We start from the raw sequence: 17660 nt of genomic DNA, 5'->3' as shown, positions 1-17660 counted from the left end.
CGAATCACTTCTGGTTTTGCGCCTGAAACCTCGCCACGCTAATGAAGTGGGCCTACTCCATTAGGAGAGCCCCACATTTGGCACCGGACCCAGTTATAAGGGGACCGTCCATGATTGACTTTGACTGGCCACGGTGATGGTGATCTAATGGTGTAGATTCTAGCTCTGCAGGAATGATATTCGACGTGATTGATTTTTTTTTTTTATTTCAGTCCGTACGCCGGGTCCCATCCTTTAATCAATAATCACATTAAAAATGTTAAAATTACAACTTCTACCCAACTATTACACAATCTTAAGATACATTGAGATGTGGCTCATTGTGTGAATCTCACTCCATTATTCTTTGAAATTGTGCAATAGTTGAGTGTGGATTGTATGTGTATCAAAACCCTAATCACATTGCTAGGACCCTCCGGCATCCACGTAAGAGAAAGAAATAGAGGACCCGGGCCATGTTGTAAAATCTCAGAATCCGAATTCTAGCAATTTGTTCCTGGGATAATTCAGAGACCAAATGTAAAAAGATTTTTATAGGACTCATTTATCTTAGGTAAATTTTGAAATATTTTCTTACTTATTTGGATGAGTGGCCATATATTAACATTCTCGCCTTTGTAAGCCATAACAAAATTATTAGAATCTCTATCATTTTTTTAGAAAGGCTTAAAAATATATATATTTTTTTATTAATAGTTCTTTTAGTTTAAGAATATATAAGTTTTATTTGCCAACTCAATTTCAAACACTTCCCAAGGCTCTGTTCGTTATGTGGAGGGTGTTTTTTTTTTTTTTTTTTTTTTATTTGAAAAAAGCTTTTGACTTAAAAATCATTTTGAGTGTTTTGAGTTTTAAATCTATTGTTAATGTTTTTATTGTAAATATAAAAGAACAAAATGTTTAACAAACAAATCAATTGAGAATATTTTTCTATTAGTTGACTGTAATAGCCTACAAAAGTTAATAAAAGTTCTATAAGATCATGGGCAAAATTTTTCTACAATTCAGCCTTTAAAAAAGCGATTGTTTTCTTTAAACGCTTCATAAATCATAAGCATATGAGAATAAAATATTCAAATATTAACATATAAATAAAGTATAAATTTAGATTCAAATACGAGATTCGGATTTTCTCTCTTATTTATTTATTTATTATTATTTATAATAAATAAAGGATCTCTTGGTTCGGATTACCTTTTTATCAACGTGCAATTCTCAAAGGATAGGATTGGAATCGTCAGTTTATGTTGTCTTTTGGCATTGGGTTTCAATTGGGCCAACGATGTTTGAGGCTACCATTTCTTGGATTACTTTCTGATATTGATGCTCCAGCAACCCACTTTCTTTAAAAAAAGACTGAATTATTGTAAATTAGGTTCTGGCTGCTATCTTTTGATTGCCGACCTACCGTTTTTGACATAATATAATTTAGAATAAAGTTGTCCTTCAAATTGGATCCAAAAAAATTTATATATATTTGAAAATAAACGTGAAAATTACATGTTCTAAGAACCTATTTCAGTTTAATAAACAGGATTTGAAGAATTTTCTCCCACCCAGTTTAAATGAAAACTTCGTTCTACAAATTATAGAAAATTTAAATCATAATTTTATAAACTGAATGGAGAAAAATTTGGAATTTATGTCCTTGTTGTAGACAAAATGGGCCACATGGGCTAAGCCTTAATTTGTTGTTCACTCACGTTCTAGGGAACATGTTTCGGCTCAATAGGGATCAATCCAAGTTTCCAAACAGACCAAATTTCAGTGTACTGCAGATGTGTATCCTTGTGGGCCTATTCTTCATACAACCCAATGGATTCTTTTTGTTTTCTTGAGCTGCTGTTCATGGATTTCTTGTCACGGTTTTGTTGATGCCAGTCTTGTCATGTATTGCCATTAGACTTTCATTGCTAGGTGATGTCATACGAGCCCGCTTTTAAAAGTGACTTGTGTTTTTAAATTGTTATTAAAAAAATGTAAAAAGTACATATGATTAAAAAAAATATATGTTTTTTCACATGTAAAAGGTATGTCATTTTTAGAAGTTAATTTGTAAATTTTTTTTATTTTATAAATTTATAGCAAATTTATATCCGTGATGTCAGGAATGCTTTTTTAATGGGTTAAATCCAATTTTATTATGTGGGTTTTTAATATTTATTAAAATTATTAATTTTGTCCATTTTTTTTTTTATTTCAAAATAAAATGCTAGTCGGGCAAATAATCACGTCATCTCCCGTGAGATTGTGTTGCGTGCGCTTTCCACCATCTCACACTTACACATCAACATTACTTTATTATGGACAATGGGATAAGGTTTTGGCTTCCCTAATTAAGCATCAATTGGTTTTTGAGATGGTTAAATCTCCAATCCAACATAAACCACCAATTTTATATGGATTATTCATATTCTTAATGTAAGACTCACGTACCTACTTCACCTTGTCTAAATAAAGGGTTTCTTGTCCAATCAAGAAGCCTATACAAGAGTCTCCTACTCGGATAAAGAGTCCCTATTCAAATAGGGAAGCCCATCAATCCCATACATTTTCCTTGTCCAGGGACGGAGCCAGCCATGGGCCACGGGGGCTTGGCCCCCAAGCCACATGAATTTCCAAAAAAGAATTTACCACCCCCCCTCCCCCCCCCCTCCTTCCCCCACCAAAAATTGTAAATTTTAATTTCGTCCTTGCCCTTGCCCAATAATAGAGGGCAAGACGAATTGACTCGGATCCGGTCCTATTTCTTCAAACATAAGACCATAATTGCAATTTGTTAATTTAGGGGTGGGCAAATTATCCGCCTACCGAACCGAACCGAACCGCCTACCGACTAATTTCGGTTCGGTAGTCGGTATAAAATTTTATTTCGAAAGCCGGATCGGCAGCCGAACCGAACCGCCTTTTAAGCGGTAACCGAACCGAACCGAATTCTATTTCGACCGATTAACCGAAACGACATCGTTTTAGTAAGAACGAAACGTATGATCATTATTTTTTCCTTTAAAAAAATAAAACGACGTCGTTTCATTACCCATTTTAACCGAATGTTAACCGATTTAACCGACTTAACCAACCGTCTATTAACCGCTTTACCGACTAAACCGACCGCCTAATTAACCGCTTAACCGACTTAACCGACCGCCTATTAACCGCTTAACCGAAATAAATTCACCGACTACATTCCGACAAAAGTCGGTTAACCGACCGAATTAACCGACTTAACCGCCTACCGAACCGACGCCCACCCCTATTTGTTATGCTTAATTAATATGTTAAATACTTATTTTGCAAGTGTTGCTGACATGTCTTCTATGAGATTATGTTATGTTAAGAATGCTAGAGCTGGCCTTCTAGTATTCTTTTGGGATATTTCTATACTAACATGATACCGTATATTTTTTAATATGATAAATAAATCAAGCGGTAGTTTTTTTTTGTTAAAAGTATGATACTATGTCACCATAGAAGGACTCCGAATGACACTAGAAGGCGCTTTAGTATTTCTCAATGTTATATATGTACATGTGGCACAATCTTATAGGATATGTTGTGGCTATTTGCTTGCAACTTGGCGGTCGTTATTCTTTTTAGGACGTAATAATTTGATAAACGGGCAAAATCTATGCAGTAAAATTGCCATTTTTAAAAGATACGAGTTACTCTTTCATTTTTTATTGATTTTTTTTTTTTTGAAAAAAAAAAAAATTACTATTGAATCTGTATAACCTATATGTGAATCTTACAGATTCAATGATGAATTTAAAAATAATATGAATAGAGATAAATGAGAGATGGACGGAAGATAAAAAAAAATTAACAATTCTCTTTTTAAAATTCTAAAATTAACTTTTTTGACAAAGTTGCAAACCACATTTAGTAAAATTGGATTTAACTCCCTATTTTTACTTCTACTTTTGAATTATTATCGGTTTTTTAAAATTACTACTTGAATGAAATCTGGCAATCTTATAAAAAAACAGGTATCTATAATTCATGTCAAACACGTCAAGTTTGCTAATTTTTTTTTGATAAACTAAAAGCCATTATAATAATAAGTTTGCTAATTTATTATTATAATGGCTTGATTTTCAATTGTATGTCCATAAACATCTGTTAGAGTTGGTAATCTTCTCAAATCTACAATCCAACCTCAACGAGTTAGAGATTTTGATTGAATCAGGTGACTCAAATCCTTCTCGATTATAGGTTTTTTAATTACTATCTTAAGCATATTTGATATTAGAAAGCATAATCCCTATCAATTATTGTTTTTTTTTTTTTTTTATTACATAGAGACCTAAAAATTAGACTTGTCCCTATCAAAATTAAAATTGACACCTAATCCCTATAATATATTGACCTAAAAATTAGACTTGGTCCCAAACAAAATTAAACCTAACGGTTTATTTATGTTTTGGTCTCCAAATGAAAATTTATGATTCCGTCCCAATTCATAGATAAATATTAAAATAAAGAGATATACTATTTAGTATTTTTTTTTGTTAGCATTTTCAGCTAACGTGGCGTATTTAATCCGTCATTAGATAAATATTAATAAAAAAAAATTGCAAAGATTAGACATGCCAAATATACTGAGAATGCTAGGAGCATAGAATAATGCTAAATAGCATTTCTTTAAAATAATAATAATAAAAAAGTCATTTTAAACCTTTGCATTATTTTTAAAAGGATTTTAAGAAAGACAGACATCCGTGCCTCCAACTCTTTCCCTTCCCCTATAGTAATGCTAAAGACTTTTTTTTTAAAAAAAAAAAAAAATTGATGTGGTTTTTTTTTTGACATGTCCGCACAAGAGAGAGAAGAGGGGATTCGAATTAGTGACCTCCGCCTTATGAGGTGTGGTCCCCAGCCGATTGAATTACCTCTTAGAGACAAATTGATGTGGTTCTTAAAATTATCATTAGATTTACGAATAATCAGTATTGAATCGTGATTTTAAATCATATCAACTTTAAAATTAAAATAAAAAATAAAAAATTGTACCTAACCCCCCCCCCATGAATTTCCCTTCTTTTCAAGTTGATTCCTTTTACTCAATCACATGTTCTCACTTCATTGGTTGATTCTTTTCTCTTTATTTCTATTTGGGCAATTAGGCGATGCTCTTCACTCAGAAAAATATTCTATTAGTTATTATTATTATTATTATTTATTTTTGGATATATAAGTCGATGGACTTGGGTGCTTCCATAGATTTCTTTCCTTCTAAAGTTGATTCCTCTCGTTTTATTTTCTTGTACTGAAACTTTTTTTTTTTCTCTTTATTGGTGGACTCCTTTATTTGGGCCATACTCGTCATTAAAAGATTCCTATTATTTTCTATATTTCCGGATAAAGTCAATTGATAGATTGATAGATCTGACAGTTCCTTTTTTTTTTCTTTTTAAAAATTTTAATTTTATAGACATTTTAATACATTTTATCCTTTTCTGTAAAAAGAGTGCTGACAGAATTATTAAAATTTTGACAATATATATATAAAAGCTTAAAAATTAGACTTAAATCCCTTTAAAATTGAGCTTGATCCTTTATTTAATTTTGTCCTTGAGTTCATAATTGGCAAAATAATTAAAAATAATGACTTGTTAAATTAATTAATTAGTGGGTCACTTGCCAACCATAAACTATTAATCATTTTATAAATTATTAATTATTAGGTTAGTTTGTAAAAAATATAGTATTGTAATACCCCATATATTTTATATAAAAACACATAAAATTAGCCTTAAAACAAAAAAGGCTGGAAATAGGTAGGACTTATTTCCAATAAACCATTATTAAATTACCAATAAGCCGCCAGTAATAGAGTACAGTATATGGTAGTTGCCCCATCCCCAAGTGCACCTGAGCTCAACAAATACCACGCGCAGCTAAATTTGAGTGAGCATTAGTCACGGTCCGGTTGTCTCGCCGACGCTTAATCGGTTAATCCTCCCAATTTGACTTTTGGTCAATATGTAACAGAAAGGAATGAGCAATTCGCTCATTTTTCCCCACGCGGCAGCCACCACCTTGTAGTCCTTATCACAATTCCAAAAAAGGACACATATTTACAAACCAAAATCCTCTAAAATCATTTAAGTCTCATTTAAGCTATTAAAAAACATTTGTTTCTCATGTAATAAGGTCCTATGTCACTTTTAAAGGCTAATTTTTAATATAATTTGTAATAAATTACTTACAAATTATACTTGGGTCCTAATTTTAAAGTCCAAGTGTCAATTTGGTTTATGGATCTTTAACTCAAGTAATTTATTCATGAATATATATATATATATATATATATATATATTTTTAAAAAAAAAAACACTATTAAACCCAGTGCAATTTTATTGGTCTAAGTGTCTAACCATGTTAAAAAAAAAAAAAAAAAATTTAACTTACTACCCCTGATCTTTCATTACTTTTACAATCATTACATTTAAACTTTAAAAAATGTCAATTTAGTGTATCAATATTTTATATTTTATTTTTTAATTTCACCGTTCCGTTAGAATTTTCAATTAAATCATAACAAAATGGTGTCAAAATTCTTAAAATACTATTTTTTTAGGAAAAAGTTGCAAAAATTTTGGTATTGGTAAGGATTTAATGAAATTTGTAAAATATAAATACTTGAATCTTTGATTTTTTTTTTTTAATATATAATTTTTTTTTTTTAAAAATAGAGATATTTTAAAAATTTTGACAGAATTTAATGAAAAATTCTAACAGATATTTGAAATTAAAAGAAAAAAAATATATATATATATATATATATATATATATACTAAATTAACATTTTTTAAATTTTAAAATTATGATTACAAAATTAATGATAATAAATATAATTTTTTTAAAAAAGAAATTCATATTGTCACATTCTTCTGACGTCCCTGTGCTCTGGCCTCTGAGGAGGACTGGCTACGTGAGCCACCCTTATATTAGGGGTGATTGTACAAGCTATTGTAGCATTTCCCTTGTTTTATTGTGGTTTGAAAGTAGTCGAGTGAGCTATCTTTTCATTGGAGGAGAACAATGGGGTAAGATGATTGACGTTTTGTCTATCTAGATGCGAAGGGAATGGTAGAGGAGGCGGGCAGAAATTTTTTACAAATTAATTTGTAAATTTTTTTTTTATAATTTATATATAAAAAGAATATGCATCATTTAAATATGTGATAAATATATATTTTTTATTAATATTATTGAAAAAACATATAAAAAATACATACTATTTAAATAATTTATACTTCTCGTAAAAAAAATTTCTTAAAAATCTGTTTCTTTTATTATTTCATTTTATAATAATTTTTATTTATTTATTTTTGTAAGTAATAATAATTTTTAGTGCAACGTAAAGACAGTGGAACTTACAGCACTCCTCTTTAAAGATTAATAAAAAAGCCAAAGAAGTTAATACGGAGAAAGTACAAGTACACACCATTTACTGACAAGAATTGTTGTCCAAATCTCACTCTCTTTTTCTCTCGACTCGGCTTAAGGGGAAAGGCGAAAAGGAAACCCAAAGAAGAATAAAAAGGCAAAGAAATTAGCCTAATAGAATCACACCAAATTTAACTTCCATAAGAAACCAAAGAAGCTCAACCCGTCAAGATCGGGTCTAGGGTTTCCATATTTATCTTCGGAATCAACTTGGCTTCCTCGAATCTCTCAGGTCTCTCTCGTAAACCCTAGAGAAATCAAAGCTATCGATTCTTTAATCTCATTCCAGGTACTTCTATGTATATATATATATGTGTGTGTGTGTGTATATGTTGTTCTTGTATTTCTGGTTAATCCAATAATTGAAAGTGATTGTACCGGTTTCATCCACTTGCACAATTATGCTTGTTTGTCAATTGTTCTGTTTGGTTGCCGGGAAAATTCAAGAAAAGAAATGTCCAGAATATTTGGACTGTTCATTTTTTTTTTTTTTGAATAATTGAGTACTGTACTGAACTCTGCCGAGCGAATTGGTTGTATTAAATCTTTTTATGGATAATATTATGTGTTTAGATTTCGTTTTTGAAGTTCTAATAATGCGTGTTTGAGATTAGAACTTTCTTTTTCTAATACTTGCCTGCATTTTCCGAGGAGCCAAACGGGGAATTTACTTGTATGATTTGGGTGTAGGCTTGTAGGGGATTCTTGTGGCGGGAGGGTGGTGATTTGAAACGTTGACATTTAATTGGTTAAAGAGCTCAAATGCCGGAGGAGGACCTGGTTGAGCTCAAGTTCCGAATCTACGATGGATCAGATATCGGCCCCTTCCGCTACTCGCCGGCCTCAACTGTTGCAACGGTCAAGGAGAGAATCGTCGCTGAGTGGCCAAAAGGTCAGAGAGTTCGACGTTGTGTGCTTTGCAATTAGTTTGAACAATTGCTTCTGCTTGTTTCTGTTTTAATTTTAGTTGTTTGTATTTCTAATGTATAGCACTTTGGAAGTTTGGAGGATACAAAGTTCATTTGATTGGCATTTGTGTTTAGTAGGTATTTCGGTTGATTGAAGTTTGAGGAAGTGTGCTTGCTGAAAGTTATGATCTGCGTTTATGTGTGCATGAGCTTCTTTGGGACTTTTCTTGTTTCTGGCAGGGTCACATGATTATAAATTTAGCTGTTGTCTTATGTATTAGCTTTTTGTGGATATTTTTGGTGATGTGGCATGGCCTTCAGGGGCCAATTTTTTATGCTGACTAGTTTCTTGAAATAGGTATTACTAACAGGCATTTCAAGGTACACGTATCTGAGGCATCAGATTCCTAATGTGCTTTCCATGCTATGTGGAGGGAGATTATGACAAACATACAAACATTTCTATTTGTGGTGTGTTTCAGTGGGCACCCAAAGCTTGATTGTAGTTGAATGATAGTGCTTCTTATGAGACAAATTAGGTTACCGGGCTATATTGCCCTCAAGATGGATTCTTGTGCATCATCACTCATCATTGATTTTGATGCTCAAACATATTTAGCTTTAACGGCATATTGACTTGAAAATTTTATTTCATTTAGCTCTCCCCCCTTTCGTCTGATTGCAGTTCATTCTCATCTCTCTTGCTTTCATATGACATATCTTATTAAAAAAAAATCAAAAGCACCCAAAACCTGTTTTGATATAAATTTGTTGCACGTTTTACTTGATAGGGATCAACAATTCAAGATTAATAACTTGAGTACATTTTAAGTTAAAAATTCTATTTATTCATCATGGATCTCCCATTTTGACTGACGGGGCAACAACAATTCTTGAGTCAGCTAGGCAATGACTGTCATTTTTGTTTTTGAGTAAAGGGGAAAGTTTCTGGGTTACATGAGTCAGAATGTGGACTTGAAAGGTTGCATTGGCTTCTATTGCTTTACACTTCATATTATTTGTTATACATTAGAGTGTAAGAGTGCTGCGCTTTGCCTTTTCATCTTTAGATATTAAATTGCTTTAACTGTTTCATTATTATGTTCCTCTAGATTGTGATCCTTCAATAGATTAAGTTGCTTTGACTGATAATATATCATAAAAAAGAATGATGACAAACTTTGAATGCGTGTTATTTTATTGGGTGGTTCTTACATATGAACTTCCAATATATGAATGTTATGATGGACACTATCCTGCTTAAGTTTGATGACTATGCTAGATTCAGAATAGTAATCTAAGTGGTTGTTTGGTAGGCAATTGAGGCCAAGCCATGTTTTTGTGTCTTGGGGATGCCTAGGTGAAAGAACATTAGGTGCCTAAGTTGTCGCCTTGTTTGCTTTCTGGGTATGTAAGCGTTTTAGTTGGACATGCAGTATATTTGATACCCACTACTGTATGGTATATTTCTATATATCTGTTTTGGCGAATCGTGTACATAATCCCAGAGTTCAGATTTGTATTGGTTATCAACATGAAATTCAGACAGATTGAAAATTTTAGTCTGACAGCTGGTGTCTGCAACTGTGTGGTCATATTTCTTTCTGCCCTGTAAACTTCGTCAGTTGGACTCATTAACCATACAATGTTAGTCCTCTGTTTCTGTCAAACACCAGGTTTGGAACTCAAAGACCTTAAGGACTCAGCCAGCAGAATATTTTGGCTTGATTAATGCAGGGACTGCAATATCCCATTTACATGAAAAACATCGAGACTTGGGGGATTATGTGGTAGCTTTAAATGGGTATTGCATCGGTGAAGCGTGTTGCATATTCTGTCACCTCAAGCATTCATATAGGCTATATTTGAGGAGTCTTTAGTGGCTTCAAGGTTATTTTGGGACCATGACACTAGTTAATTATATATCCTTGCCACCTAGATTTGCTCCTTTTTTCTAGCATATGTATAATTTATGTATTTAAGCAAAATAAAATGTTAATTCTGGTGACTCGGTAGTTTAATATCCAAAAGAAGTTAGGGCACTTACTATATGATATAACTTCTAATTTGATAATCCTGAGCATGGTTCTTCAAATTAAGCTATCCATTCTTATTTCCATTTTACTAGTTGCAGTCAGCAATGCTAGGTAGATCCCAATTAGAATCAATATGTAGTATTCTACCTATTAAAAAAAAAAACTAGAGAATCAGGTGTTCAATCTAATTGATTTTTACCAAGGGGTTGGCCTCTGCAATGTCAAGTTTTATGGTATAAGCACCAGATGTGCCATGTATTGTCAAGGAAAGCCGACTGGTAAGGTGTGGCTTAGGACATGTTATTGCACTGTTGAAACCATGTGTCTGGCTCACTATGGGTGTGAATACAGTTCTGGCCAGAGTTCTTTTTGGGTTGAAAATATTGCGTAGTAAGCATTTCTCTTGTTTCAAATGGATGTTATTTGACGTAACAAAGACTAGCAGAATAGTGACAAAGCACAATTTAGCAATTAACCGACAAGGTATCATGCCTTGATCACTTGTAAATTTTTTATTCCCACTTTTGTGAGTCACATATTTAAGCAGTTGTGTATGGTTCAACTCTGTGCTTCTTCACTTCCACTTCCACTTCCACCCCCACCCTCTTCCTCTTTTCTTTTCTTAATCAAACTATGTTTCTAAATGTATGTTGGTGATTTTCCTGCCGCCTTGTGCTTATTATTTGCTCATTGCATCAATTGTTAATGGTCTCCAGTAAATAAAAGCCGCGATTGGTTCCCTTCTGTGGACCAGTTTCTGCTTTTACTTTCTTTGGCTTTGTATTATCATATTGTGAAGCAAGAAAGTAACATAAGGGCATTTTGACAACACATTATAGTTTGAGTACCAACTTGTTCTCTTCCTCTCTTTATTTTTGCTCATTATTTTGGAAATCTTTTTTTCACTTTTAACACTGGACCTTATGTTCTGGTTTGTCTTAGATAAGAAAATTGTGCCGAAGGGAGCTAATGACATAAAACTGATAAATGCTGGGAAAGTATTGGAAAACAACAAGACTGTTGGCCAGTGTAGAGTACCTTTTGGTGAGCTTCCAAGAGGGGTTATCACCATGCATGCTGTTGTACAGCCATCTTTAGCAAAAGCTAAAACAGGTAGATTTCTTCATTTATGCATGTTCTATAATTTCCTGTGTTTGTGCTTCATGCTATTTTGCTACAATTATTAATACTGAGAATTTGGCTGCTGAATGATACACTTATCAAAGAATGATTTTTTTTTAGTTGTGGGCCTTATGCATGCATAACATTTTTTAAAGTTAATCCCCACTCTCTTTTTTTGTTGCAATATAAATTGATTTTCTTCTTTGTCCTTCCATGATACTTTCTAAGCAGAGTTGGTATCATGGATGTTCTTTTCTAATTCTTTAAATGGGTGTTCCCTCCTTGTGATCTGGTTGTACCCTCGCAGTAGAGAATCATTACACTAAGGCATTCTCATATGGGTATGTTGGTGATACATGCAGGGCACAAGTTGGAAGATCACATGTGATTGATTGATTTGATTCCTATTTTTTAGCCTGTAAAGTAATGAATTCGTTTTTTTTTTTCCCCTTAATTTTTTCCCCCATATAAATATGCACCAAAATGATTTCTGGAATTTCCGGGAGTTTTGAGGTGCCTTATTTTTTGGGTTGTTCTTGTATTTTGTCTTCATTGTCAGCATCAAAGTTGTTAGTATGCATTGTAGTTAACTAACTAGTGGTGATGAGTACTACAAGCACCCTCTCTGTGATTTATGTGGTGAGTGCATTTCTACGAACATTAAGTTGGATATTCAAATCCTAATCTGCATATTGTATCAATGCATATTAGAAAAATTTGATAAGACTATTTGTGTTTTCGTAGTATATGCTGAAAGTTGTTTGTTTATTTGTCTGAACAGAGAAGAAGGTTGATGAGGCCCCAAGGAAAAATATTTGTTCATGTTCCATATTGTAAGCGTTAAGCTTGTGAGGCTGCCTTGGGATTCTTGGGACCTCCCAGGCCATGGAGAAGAGTAGCCGCGGAAAGACAATAATTTGTGAGAGTCCCATCCCTCATTGTTACATGTTTGTTGGAAGGCATTCTTGTGTAACAGTGCCTGTCGGTGATGATGTATTTGCATTTTATAAAAAAATGGGTGTTTGATGTATTTTGGTAGCTGCAGTCTTACATATTATTCAATTAACATATATAAAAGCCTTGATGTGTTTCACAAAAGGATGCCCCTGATTTTGCAGCAGTTGACATGCATGCTCAGGTTGACAAATTGTGGACTGTTTTTGGCTGCTCCCTTTTTGTTCCTATCATGCATTTGCCTGTTTGGCCCGCAAATGTCGGAGTGAAAGAAATGTCTAGAAAATGTGGCTCCAAGAGGGGCACGAAGTATGGCCAAAAATCAAATGAAGTAAGATGCTTGGGTGTACTTGAACTTTTGCCAGGAAAATGCTTGGTGCTACAGCTTTTACTAATATCTTTTTACAGATTGACTTTATAGTCTATAATTGGTGACACAATTAAGAGTGTATCCTTGATAAGGTAGTCATTAACTAATTAAATTGACATTAAATTTTTTACTTAAAAATCATTTTATTAACGAGTAATGTTAGAAATTACATTTTTATTCTATTATTATTCTACAATGTTAAAGTGATAGGCTTAATCAATCAGCCATTACTAATATATATATATAGTTGGAATTGTCCTGTTGATATTATTGGATAGTTATAAAATAAAAATTTGAGCCAAAAACTTTGGTATGGGTTTGGGCCTCATAAATTTCAATTTCAGGTGGGGCCAATAATTTGCAAAGCTAAAAAGCATTCACAATATTCACTGAAGAATCTAAAAGACACCAAGAAAATAAAGGATAAAGATTTCTTTAGATATCTTACCGGCCACCAATAATAAGCGTAGGGTCCAGGGGTAAGGACAACTTCTTGGACGGGAATCACTCTTGATGGAGCCTCTGTGCAATAAAATAATTTATTTTTCTTAATTATTCAACATAAATAAATAAATAAATAAATATCGACGTACGCAATCCCTAAGGTCATTGTCTACATACCCTTCTTTTCCTCCTCGATTTTTCTCCCCCCTTTCTTTGGCATTTTTGTTGTTCTGATCTTTTGCATTGTCTTACATGGAGAAATGACATAAAAGAAGTCTAACATCAAACAAAAGCCCCAAAATACATGCACGTAAAAGCAAAAGATGATCGATCAGCATCGCCATGCAGAAGCTGCAATAAGCGCCCTATCCTGCCACCCCAAAAGCAAGCATCCCGTGTCCTCCGTCAACCTATACCCATCACAGGAATACAAACCCAGCAATATCTTGGACTGGGTCACCGCGTTGGCACTCAGCGGCACCCCCTTGAATCCTTTCCCTTCCATTATCTTCCTCCACTTCTCCAACCTCTCATGCCTTTCTATCCTCTCGGCCCCCTCACACGCCACTATGTTGCGTATCTCGGGCGCGAATATGTACTGCTCCACCTTGGCTCTCTGCGCCGAGTTTGCCGGGAACGTTGCGGCCAACGAGTCGAAGATGGCCGAGTAATAGTGCAGTGCCTCAAGAAACCTACCAAGAAAGTATGGGCCATTATGGCTCGCCTCTTGTTCCACTAGGGTTACAATGTTGGGAGCTTGGTCTCGGATCATTGCAAGTAAGTTCCCAAGACAATTGCCAGGCACACGATGGAGACGATTGACAGAATTCACCGCTAGGGCTTCACCAACTCGTCGGTTAAACATGTGGGGTTTAAGGTCTTCTAGTTGCTCACCCACTGGGTGGAATTCGAAGGGAATGTGAAGGGAGTGAGCTAACTCGGTCAAACACCTACCGGTCTCCCTCACGGACTCTATGGAGCTCCCGACACCCGTTATCCGGAGAAACGGAGCCTCACCAGGTCGTGCAGCTAGGGCTTGCATGAAAGCTGGCCACTGGTAGCCTTGAAGAATATCCAAATCTATAACATGGACACGTTCTTCGGCTTCAAATGCCTCAAATATAGCCTGATTAGCGGTGAAGTGAGCGAATTTTATATAAGGGCAAGCCTGATAGACGATTTGGTAGATCTTGAGGACTTCTAGTGAGTTTGGTGGGAAAGGATTTCTAGTTGGTTTGGTGGTACTGGTAAGCGTGGCAGCTAGTCTTGCGCTCAGGGCTTCAGTGAAGCAGGAGGCTACCCGCTGCATGGAGTCGCCGAGAGCCGTGACAACCCGGTTGAGATGGTGGAGGTATCTCCTTGCCAACATGTAGTCTTCTTTGGCAACTGCTTCAGCACAAGCTAGAAGGAGGTGCACTAGCTGAAGGCCACTATCATGTTCCTGTGGAAACAGATCATGCAGTTTAAGATTGGAAAGAAAGCAACTTTCTTAAGCGGTGATCGGGGTGATCTCCTGAAAAGTCCATGGAGCCAAATTAAACAAGTATGCCAAAATTATTCAATCAAGTGGTATGTATATGTCTCTTTCAATGAATCAAAGGTTTAAAATTCAACGTGCATGCTAAATTATTTAAAGATGTTTCTGTTGGGATTTATCCCAGTTGTGAAAGGGGATGTGTGGTTAGTTTATAAGTGTGAGGAAAAACCTCACCTCATGAACTAGCTTTTAAGGTTGAGAGATGCCTAAAACCACCCAATACTAATATCAAAGTTCAAGTTACAACAAATCTCAAACCAATCCGTGAAAGGGGTTGATGTTAGCCGATCCAAGCCCGATATGTGAGGGGAGAAATTGTTGAGATTTATGCCACATCAGTGTTTGGAAGGGGTTAGGTGGTCAGTTTATAAGTGTAAAGAAAACCCTCACCGCATGAACTAGCTTTTGGAATTGAGAGATCGAGCCCAAGACCACCCAACAGTTTCAATAAATATTAATGGAAGATCGGGTAACATTACAAACTAAAAAAGATGGAAATTCAATCTTGTAACTTTTTAAACTTTTAAGAATATAATTGTGAAATTAAAGTGCCAAAACATCACGCAGAAAGTGATGTTTGATGAGCGAATAGATATCATATTCACCTGCTCAGAGCCAATAGGAAGAGGCACCATCAAGCTATGGTTGAGGTTCTGGTGTTGTTGTTCTGCTGTTTGTTGCTGTGGCTGCTTCTGCTGTAGTTGCTTCTCTTGCATGCGCTCTAGTTGCAACTGTTGTGATAATGGTGCACTTGCAATAATGCCCATTTGATCATAAATATCGCAATCTGGGGTCGGTTGAGGACCGCCCGGAGTCGATGTTTCGTGAACAGAACCGCAAAACCCGTCCACTGCCGGAACCATGGTTGGCATATCATAATGCGACGAGCTTCCAATACCGGACAGCTTTGTCGCCGTCGGGTATTCATACTCATGTCTTCCATAATCATCCAAAAACTCCTCAATGGATGACAGCACTGAAAGGTTCTCAGGCTTCATATACTGGTTGTTTGGTGAGTTAAAGACCCTGTGAAGTGGGCTTTGTCCCTTTCCTTTCTGCATGCTGGTAAAAGGTCCAATCTGGGTCGAGGAGAATCGTGGAGGAGAGGATCCTGAGAGAGTACTTTGCCCCTGCATTACCGGCTGGGCATAGTTGTAATTGTAATTGTAAGTTGAAGGTTGTGGCGACGGATAATTCCTCACCGGCGACGAAATCATATAATCGCCATCCAACTGATCGGAGAAAAAAGACTCCCATAGAGAACTGGTCGGCGATGGCACTTCAACGTCGCCGATATCCAACTCGAATTTCAGGTTTGGTAAATTTAGGCTTGTTGGGGTTAGGCTGTTTTGTTCCAAATCAGAGGATGGAGTTGTTGTAGTATATGTAGTAGTAGTAGTGGTTTTCTTAGATAATTCTGAGACTAGTGACTCATTAGGAGAAGTTGGTGGGGGTACGTTTGTGCATGAGTTTTCACTCTTGAGTGTTCCCACGCTTCCATAAAGGGTATTAATCATTTTTGGCTCACTAGCTAGCTACCCAGAAGCCAAAAACAAGCTCTCTCGCTCGCTACAATATTATTCAGCTCTTTGAAACAGATGGAGAAAGATATTGCTTTCAAGCTATTCAAGAGCTAGCTCTTGCTGGTATAAGGAAAGAGCAGAGCCTCTGTTTTTCGCCTTCTTATTTGGTGGCTTCAGAAAAGGAAGATAGTAAGGACAAACCTCAACTTCACTCGCATTGTGATTGTGATTGGAGGTTTGTAATCACCTCCATTTCTTGTCCTACTATACTTGGGTGTAGCTGGTTTTTTAGAGGCATGATTTTTGTCATCTAGGGTCTAGGCTACACTTCTTCAACAGTTTGGGAAGGCCTGTGCCTGTCTGGGACCCACTCTCCTTGGGCCGGCCCATCTGAGAACAAGGCAGCAGTTGGAATAAATGGGATCTTTTTCTTGTTGTTTAGTATAAATATTATCATTACTTAATTAGTTGTGAAGCTGGGATAGGTAGTTGATTAAGGTAAAACGATGGAGGGGAGAAAATCTATCGGAAAAAGGTATTTTTATAATGTGAAAGGATAAAAAGGGGACCCAATATCGAGGCTATTGTGAAAAGGACCTTAACAATAATTATTGAGAAAATTAATAGAACCAAAAATGTTGTTAATTTTACATCAACAAGAATACCCATTATTTGATCCCTTGCGGCATTTTCCCTATCTATAAACATTAATTAGGTACTTGGAAAATGTTAAAAAGTGGCTAGATCAAGCAATAGATCGATCAGGCAAATTTGGATTAGAGAGAGAGAGAGAGAGAGAGAGAGAGAGAGAGAGGTAAAGATCGATAAGAGTAGAAGGCTAGGAGGTGAGAAAGTGAAGAAGAAAAAGGACAAACAAGGGACATTGGCAAAGTCGTTGGATGTGGCGTCGGTGGCGCCGCCTGGACCTTGGATTTGCCAAAGGAATGCAGTGCTTGTCTACAACCATTATCCCTATTAGGCGGCATTTCCTTCCAAAACTCTCTCTCTCTCTCTCTCTCTCTCTCTCTCTCTCTCTCTCTCTCTCTCTCTCTCTCTCTCTCTCTCTCATATTTGTTAATCAAACAAAATCTTTCTTCATAACATGGAAACATTTCTATTTGTGATTGTGAGGAACTCCAAATAATATATGTGATTGTCAGGGACTAGATCGACAAATCCAGCAGATTTGGTATATCCACGTTTTTATCATTTAATCTTCAAACCACCTACGGATTCACCTAGATTAAACATACCTATCCTTATAACAGTAAAAGGCTCGGTGTTTCTTACGTACGTAGTTGATTCTTGATTAAG

At 35.4% G+C, this 17660-nt stretch overlaps 2 protein-coding genes across 3 annotated transcripts; one reads left to right on the top strand and one right to left on the bottom strand.

Annotated features, from left to right (window-relative positions):
* The first annotated feature begins 7475 nt into the window (after nucleotides 1-7475).
* LOC133860057 (membrane-anchored ubiquitin-fold protein 3) lies at nucleotides 7476-12616 on the top strand. Of its 2 annotated transcripts, none has more exons than XM_062295694.1 (4): nucleotides 7476-7684; nucleotides 8143-8344; nucleotides 11339-11509; nucleotides 12300-12616. In XM_062295694.1, exons 2-4 carry the CDS (start codon nucleotides 8215-8217, stop codon nucleotides 12353-12355), a joined length of 357 nt encoding a protein of 118 aa, XP_062151678.1. In that variant the 5' UTR covers nucleotides 7476-7684; nucleotides 8143-8214; the 3' UTR covers nucleotides 12356-12616. The 2 variants fall into 2 exon arrangements, with proteins under 2 accessions (XP_062151678.1, XP_062151677.1); XM_062295693.1 differs by having other exon boundaries at nucleotides 7477-7741.
* Nucleotides 12617-13617: 1001 nt separating this feature from the next.
* On the bottom strand, nucleotides 13618-16340 carry LOC133860155 (GRAS family protein RAM1-like). Its single transcript, XM_062295820.1, has 2 exons — nucleotides 15429-16340; nucleotides 13618-14727 (listed from the first exon to the last, which is right to left on the bottom strand). Exons 1-2 carry the CDS (start codon nucleotides 16338-16340, stop codon nucleotides 13618-13620), a joined length of 2022 nt encoding a protein of 673 aa, XP_062151804.1.
* Between the last annotated feature and the right edge of the window lie 1320 nt (nucleotides 16341-17660).

Source organism: Alnus glutinosa, chromosome 2, assembly GCF_958979055.1.
Source record: "Alnus glutinosa chromosome 2, dhAlnGlut1.1, whole genome shotgun sequence".
In the NCBI taxonomy this organism is placed as follows: domain Eukaryota; kingdom Viridiplantae; phylum Streptophyta; class Magnoliopsida; order Fagales; family Betulaceae; genus Alnus; species Alnus glutinosa.
Note: the sequence above shows the minus strand (reverse complement) of the source record. Positions and strands in the feature narration are given on the sequence as shown.